Source organism: Coturnix japonica, chromosome 5 (genome assembly GCF_001577835.2).
Source record: "Coturnix japonica isolate 7356 chromosome 5, Coturnix japonica 2.1, whole genome shotgun sequence".
Taxonomy (NCBI): domain Eukaryota; kingdom Metazoa; phylum Chordata; class Aves; order Galliformes; family Phasianidae; genus Coturnix; species Coturnix japonica.
In genome coordinates this window covers 11,510,705-11,518,682 of record NC_029520.1, presented here as the reverse complement: position 1 = coordinate 11,518,682, position 7,978 = coordinate 11,510,705, and the positions used below count along the sequence as shown (strand labels likewise).

The window sequence follows — 7,978 nt, the reverse complement described above, 5'->3', positions numbered from 1 at the left end:
TTAAGAATGTACTGAAAGTAGATTGCCCTGTGCTAAATGACCTAATGTATGCTCATAATGTTGGGCTGTGACTATAGCTGATCTAGCACCAAGGCTTCTCAGTGCTACAAACGTCTCTGCTTCCAACTCTTTAAATGTCTCCCCCTCATACTAAGCAAACTCCACTGATGATGTAAACATAATAGGCTCCTACTTCAAACCGTACTTTGCCTTTACCTTTCCCTTATGACCAGAGACGTACAGAACATCATTAATCTTTCATCATTTCTGAGCAGCTGGAGCTCAGCTTCCTCATTAAGAAGCTTCCTTACGTGAAAGTTTTAAAATCGGTGCTATTGCCAAGATACGAAAAGGCAACCATAATCCAGAAACACACATACACAAACACTCAGTTTGCATCTTGTCAGACCTACAACCCCCACACCTGCTACAGTCATGCGAGAAACAGCCGGTTCGCCTTGTGAAAATGCAGAGCTGGAAAGTTAGCTTAAATCGTATCGTACGTACGCTGCTCCGCAAGCCCTACGTCCCTACAATTAAGGCCACGGGAGCAAAGCAGGAGCCCCGTAACCCTGCGGCACGGCGGCGAGGCACCGGCCGCGCCGGGCAAGGTCGCTCCGGGCCGGGCCGGCCACCGAGGCCACGGGCCAGCCGCCTCCTGCTGGCCAGGAAAGTTGCCCGCGACCCTGCCCGCAGCTCGCAAGCAGCCGGCTCCGAGCTGCACCGCGTATGCGAGCGAGGCGAGCGAGGTCGACAGCGATCGGGGGGGGCTCCGCCCGTCTGCCAGGGATGCTCCCGAGGCCGGGGCTACGGGGAGCGCCCGCTCCGGCTCCCGCCGCCGGCAGCCCCGCGGGGCCGGCAGGCCTCGCTCCGCCGCTCCCGGCCTCCGCCCGAGGAACTCGCCCTCCGCCCGCAGCCGTGGACGGCGCCGGCCGCCGCGCCGGGCCCGCCGAGCTGCGCCGCCGGCCGTACCTGAGTCGGTGAGGCGGGGCCGGGCTCTGTCCCGCAGGTAGTAGATGAAATCACGGCAATTCTCGTTCTCCACCGCCCCGACGGAGCACAGCTCGGCCAGCAGCTGCAGCGCTTTCTGGCAGATCTCGTCCTCCCTGTCGCCGGGCATCGCCCCCCAAGCATCCTCGGGCGCGGAGCGGAGCCGTGCGGTCAGGCGCCTCGCCGCTGCCCTCCGCCCGCCAGCAGCCCCCCGCGCCGCCGGGCCGCCGCCCGCATCCTCCGCCAGCGCCGCCGGCCGCCAGCCGCTGCCGCCGCTGCTAGCCCCGCCGCCGGGGGCCGGCCCGGCGCCGCTGCCCGCCGGCCGCGCCGCGCCTCGGGGGCGGAGGAGGATGATGGAGAGGAGGAGGGTCCCACCAGTTGAACGCGGGAGCGGGGAGGGAGGACGCACGCCCAGCAGAGCCGCGGCAGCCCACCACGGCGGGGAGCGCCCGTCCGGCCGCTGCCCTGCTCGCGGGTCCCGGCGCCTCTGCCCGGTAGGCTGCGCCTTGCTGATGGGGCGGCGCGGCCGGGCCGGGAAACCGGAGAGGGGCTCGACAGGCGGCAAACCTCGGGAAAGTCTTCTTCCTCCTCTTCATCGCCTGCCAGGGCCCAGCCCCCTCTTTGCTAGTCTCCGTTTGGTCTTCATTTACGCTTAAATACCGTGAGGTTTTGTGCCCCGCTGCCTTCTCCTTATTCAGAAAGAATTACATTCGCTCAACAAATTGTCTGGAAATTATTTTTCGATACGTAATGTGTGCCCTCACTCTCGGAAGCCTAGAGGAGGGGAGAACCTTTATAATGTCATGGCCCTATAGCAAATGGCACGTTCCAGCTGTTTTGTGTGGTGGGTTCAAAACAGTTAAAGCACCGGTGACAAATCTCAGGCACCTGAGACCTGGACGCAGCTTGAGAGGCAGGCATAGCACCAGATGCAGGAGTGAGAGCATCCTGCTTCCTGAGGAGGCAGCTGTGGGGCTGAGCAGCCTTCTTCCATCACACATGGTTATCATAAGAAATAAGCTGTAAGGTGCTGCTTCCCTTTTAGGACTCGCAGGCAAGGTGAGCCTAAGTGAGCACAAAACTGAGAAGTAGCTACCACATTTAGCCTGATGTTTATGTCTCTGTATTGGGATGGTTTGAGCAAATCTCAGAGGCCAGAATGAGCCAGAAAAGTTCAAACTGGCACAAATGTTCAGTCTGCTGTTTAAAGACTGGCAAAAGTGGTGTACAGCAACATCTCCTGGTAGAAGTTCTTCTGAAGAACTGAGATAAGTTAAATTGCATTCTGTTAATGGAGATATTAACAACAGGAATTGTTTCGTAGTGTAATGATTTCTAGTTCTTTGGCAGCATTGTTTTTGTCTCAGAGGCATGACTTTTTCCCTCATTTTCAATAGGAAAAGGATATCTCTAAAACATGATTGTATATGCCAAGTATAATTCCAACAACAAACAGGAATCTTTCATTTTGGTTTTTCTTAGGAATGAATAAATGATGATAAAATGGTCTGTAGATGTTATTGTTGCTGAAGTCGTATTTTTAAAGCCCAGAGATAATCATAAGATTGCATTTTCACATCTAAGCAAAAGGAAACTTCCTGCTGGCCTCAATAAATGCTGTGCAGATACTTATGTTAGTGCTGGGAATAGCAGTGGGATTGACTTGCTCCTCCAAGATCCAAGAAGGGAGAGAAAAGAGGGATTGGAAGAGTTGCTGTGAATCACAGTGTTCTTGGAAACCAAGGACCAGGCAGTAAGAATACTACTGTTGCTCTTTGTGCTGCAGTGAAGAAGGGCTGAGATTTACAAAACATAGGAGAACTCTGATGTACCAGCATCTCTTTGGGGGAAAACTGACTTCAGAAGGCTAAATGAATTATTCACATCTGTAAGCTCTCTGTGGGGAAGCAACTCTTTCATCTCTAAAACCAAATTGAGTACCGCTCCATGTCAGGGATAGGTAATAAAGAGGAGGAAAGACAGAGGAGCTGTCAAAGACCACTGTTGGAGACATCTGTCAAGTACAATCCAAGGAGTCCAGCAATCAGGCTGGACAGCTATGATGTTCTATTGCTTGTACTGCATCCAGGGTAGTCGAATGTATCAATTGAAAAGGATCTTAATGTATTTACTCAAGTGTGGTTTTGATCCTGTGGGACCACGAGCCCATAATTAACCTGGAATTCTAGCTCACCACAGAGCAAACTCAGGACAGCTGGGTGATGGAGTGGTGACTTCTTTTTCTTTCTCCTCTAATTAAAGCATCTTGCTTCATTTTTAAATGACAGCAATTTGAAGGTGCTGAGATGTTTGTAATGCAGTTGATGGCAGGAAATTTCTCACAGCCTAGTGGAGGAAAGACCATGAAATTGCTTAGATGTCACTCATAGTAAACAAAGACATCTATTCTCAAAAGCTCTGGGCATGTATTGAGTGCACTGTCCAAGAAAATATGCATTTCTTTTTCTGGAGATAACCACAGTAAATTTAATTTGCTGTGTCTAAAAGCAGATGCAATCTCTCCTTCCCATGCACATTAGTGAAAATTGGTTTACCTCTGCCATTTGTTGCCATCAGTTATGTGGTTTTGTACTTGCAGTCATCCCTAGTTGTGATGAGTTTACTCTTGTCTCAGCTGCAGATTTTTCCCATTTGTGGCAGGAGTTATGCTGGAGATCACCAGTGAATGCTGCCCTAATTAACTGTTGTCCTAGAAGGGCATTGCATGCAGCCGAGGGCCACTCCTTTTAACCATATGTTGAATGTTAGAGCTTGAAATTACTGACCGTAAGTACATATTTTTTCCTATAGAGCACGCAGCTGTCCTCACACAACACAGTGCACTCGGAAATTAGAAAAAAAATCCCAAAGCTGTATGTGGAAGCAGAATATGTTGAACTGTTCTACCTGCAACAAGTCTATCATCCTCAATTGTCGCATTCTTCTTTCTTACCTTGAAATAAGGCTTTTCTCAAATGTTCTACCATTAACGCAAGGGTTGCCTGGCAATGAAAAAACCTTCAAAGCACAGGTGCTGATGAAGCAAATGGCTTTCTGGAAGAAAGTGGGCAACTTGCATCAGAATCATTGTTATACCTATGCTGTAACCAGAACTCATCATGTTTGTCAGAGTTGCATACACCTCTGGTCTGCAGGCAAGAAATACGACAGATTGAGTGGATAAAATTATTTTGTTGTCGTTGTTTGCAGTGTCTTTTTGAAATGAGATACTGCCCTTATTTTAAGTGTATTTATAGCTTTCTTACTCAGCATCCCATATCTTTATATGGGGCATGCTGTGCACCCACCACACAAACCTCTTCATGCTAGGAGGGATCATCAGCAGAAGCATTAGCAGCTCCCTCTCCTGAGGAAAACAGGCAGGGGCATGGACATTGGTGGCAGAGAAGGCTGAGCCTGACTTTGCTAGGAAAGCTTACTGCTCCCCAGTCACAAGAGAAAAGTAAGAATCTGACAAAGCAAACCACAGACACCCCAAGTGAAAACTGGCTTTCAACAGCATTAAGTGCCACAACCAAGTTCGGCGTTCCCAAGTGACAGTCTCCTGGATGTGACTGCACCTTCTCAGTGGAGTTGCCTTGGTATGTGGTACTCCTATGTCAGTGCTGTAACTGTGCAAAAGGTGAGTGGTGTGTTACTTTTTTTTTTACTCAGTTCCCCCTCAAAATGGATACAGCATATACTTTGGACTCAGGTTTTCTGTAATGTCTGAAATTAAAGGCTTCAAGCCTGAACCAGGAAGCATTTATTAGTTCCAAAAAATATGAATTCTCATGGGAAGCGTAAACGTATTTATCCAAACGAAACACATAACCTGAAACGTAGACTTGTTATTGGGTTTTCAGCTCACAGAGACCTTTCTGAAGCAACTGAGTCACAGAAGGAGACACGGTCCAATTTTGGCTAATCTGAACTTTGAGATAACAGTATCATATAAAAGGAAGTGTGGAGAACTCAGCTCAGTAATTAATATTTCCCAAATGTCAAAGATTATAACCAAGTGAAAATGATGAGAAACCTTCTGAGCATCACATAAGAAATCAACTTTCAGCACGTTTCCTTGTCTGTGCAGCTAAGATATCTCCAGACTGACAGCAGAAGCTGAATCCAAGTGGCTCCTCAGTGAAGCTGCTAAAATAAATACTGATGTGGCTGTGCTCCCAAGCAGTACTGGGCAGCACTTGCGCATTTCTGAAATAACATTTAGCAAAGTTCTGAGCGCCACTGGGCAGTCTATGGTTGCAAACAGAAACTGCATGAACTCAAGTGAGTTACCGATCACTTAAGCTGTGAATGTCTTTTTCTTTCAAATGATGATAACTACAAAGCAGACAAAGGCCAGGCAATTTTGCTAGGTGCCCATCAATGGAGAGCAGAGCACAGGAGGGAGAAGCCGAGGGAACATGCTGGAGAGAGAGAAGCTCCGCATGACTACCTGTGAGGAGTTTGTTGTACTGCTGAAGAGTACTTATTATAGAATCAGGATGCACTGTAGAGCCAGAGATCCCAAAGCCTTTCCTTTCCCTTATTGTCTGTTTTATTGTGGTCTAATTGAATTTGCTGCGGTAATACAAAAGAATGCATCAAACCCTCCTCTGCCCCAAAAAGCTCTGTTTCAAGAGAGCGCTGCACGCCACAGCCCAAGAAGTCAGCTGTAAGCAGTTATGCTGGCCTACTTTGCCGTGTGCCTCCTTGTGATTTCTAATAACACTAGACGTCTTCTTTATCCCAAACCAGCAGTTCTCATTCTGTGGACTATAGTATCTATTGCCACCCCAGAGCTTGAAATGATGTCATAACAGAGATGCGCGTCAGCGTAAAGATTTTCCTACGTGCTCAAAAGCAATCTGCCTCCAAACACAAATCTCTGATAGCAGAGTGATTGTTCTTCTAATCCCAGCTCCTCTGAGCATAAAATCTCTCCCCTGTAACACAGATGCTTTTTCCAGCAGGAAAATGCAGCAGTGGGCTGTTTAATGGAAGAAATAATTAAGTGGATCAACTTCAGACAAATACAAAACGAAGTGGATAAGCTCTTCATATAGCTACCACACAGATTATGCTGGTTTCTGGCTCATCAAGGAGAGAAAACAAGATGCTCTTTACAGAGCATGAGGACTGACACATGTTCCTGAGGCAGACCTCCCCCTTTCAGGATGGCATCCCTCTTAGGGGGTTGTTTAATTCTTCTGCAGATGCAATTGAGTTCATATTCTTCTGGTAGGATGCTGTTATGGTCTACTAAATTTACAGGAAGAAGCTATAAAGGCAGAATAACTCACATGGATCGTCTCAGATGTATAGGTGCAAGCTCCACAATATTTTAATGTGCTGCTGAAGAGTTATGTGAGTAGCTCCGGTGAATTTAGTGGGATTACTCTTTTGAATAAGGATTCAGCCAGCACAGTTGGGAGGCAACAAATCTAGTTCATAATTTGTAAGGCTGTGGATTGGAATAGGGCACAGTTAACACAGAGTAGCCTGGAGTTCTGGTGATTAAGAAGACACGTTTAAGCAGAAATAATCAGAAGTAGATTTCATAATATGAAATTTATATGGCTATCAGGAAATTACTTTGTGATTCTTTGTCAATGAGAAAAGGCTATATAAATGCAAATGTATTTTAAAGTATTAATTTCATTTACTCATTTTATTTTATAAAAACAGTATTTTTACTGTATTTTGGTACTAAGCAGAAAGGCCCAGATACATCTTTGCTTCAAGCTTCTGAACCTAATAGTTACAGCACAAATGCATCTGACCCTGGATCTCTATTATGCATTACTGAAGATAGAAAGTAACCCAATTGTAGCATAGGAATGATACTTTTTTAATCTAATGCAAGCTCTGTGCCTTCTACTTTCCATTCTTTTTGTTCCTTTGTATTCCTGATTTGCTTATAAATGCAGTTCTGGTAATCTAAAACACTGAGGGATTTTTATTTGTTTGTTCAAAAATTGTTCACTCACCTTAGGTTCTGTTTTACAGCTGATTCTATATTAGTTTCTGAAGTATGTTCTGGACTTAATTGTAAGATCCGTTCTAGTCAGGCTGGATTGCATTGAGCTTTGTATTTGACAAAGACATAATTGAGATCCTTAATTCTCTGAATGAGGATTAATGAACAGCAAATGTCTGGGTGAATGGTCAGGCTCGGAGTGTTACAGCAAATGGTGTTGTAGCAGGCTGGTGACCAGTCACTAGTGGGGTTCTGCTAATATCCATTATAGGGGCAGTTCTCTTCAATGTTCTTAGAAATGCTCTGAATTCTGGACTTGAATAAACAAAAAGTAAGCTTGCAGATTATACTAAAATAGGAGGAGCTGTTGATTCCCTCAAGGCTAGAAAGGAACTAAGGCTGTTCAAGCTCAGGAAGCATTTAGAGAACACTCTCAGATACAGGTTTTTTGTTTATAGGTAGTCCTGTGAGGATCCAGTAATTGTACTTGGTGATCCTCATGGGTCCCCTGCAATTCAAGATGTTCTATGATTCTCTGAGCTGCGAGAGGCATAACACTATCTTACTGCATGAGTTGCTTTTGGATAAAGTGAAAAATTTCAGACTAACGGCATCTTCTGCTGACCCTCATGATGCTAAATGGACTATTATTTAGAAAAAGGGAATATGCTGGAAAGTGTTCACCCAAATTATTCACGCAACTAACCATCACACTGCCCATTTCAGTGCCATTGTGCCTACTACCCTTTGCTCATTTGGTGAAGCATCCAAATCCTTGAGAAAGATGAAAAACTGGTTGAAGAAAAGAACCTTTTAGAAACTGAGTGTCGTGTCTTACTTCTTCAAGGGTTAGCACTGTAGTTTATTTACATTAACATACTCACAGAAGTCAGATTGTAACAAGATGGGAGGTGGCCCTGTGATTTATGCATCTGCAGTCAACAAATAACAATAAATAAATATATCATTTGACTATTTGTAAGTACATGACAAGGGCATGAAAAATTA

General features: G+C 46.0%; 1 protein-coding gene across 3 annotated transcripts in view; it reads right to left on the bottom strand.

Moving 5' to 3' along the window:
* Window positions 1-1,205, bottom strand: part of SYT9 (synaptotagmin 9) — a 62,498-nt gene extending 61,293 nt beyond the window's left edge. For all 3 annotated transcript variants that reach the window (XM_015863972.2, XM_015863973.2, XM_015863974.2), the window contains exon 1: window positions 973-1,205. In XM_015863972.2, the coding sequence (XP_015719458.1) occupies window positions 973-1,120 (148 nt within the window). In that variant the 5' untranslated portion in view covers window positions 1,121-1,205. The remainder of the gene's footprint in view (window positions 1-972) is intronic.
* Window positions 1,206-7,978: the final 6,773 nt, after the last annotated feature.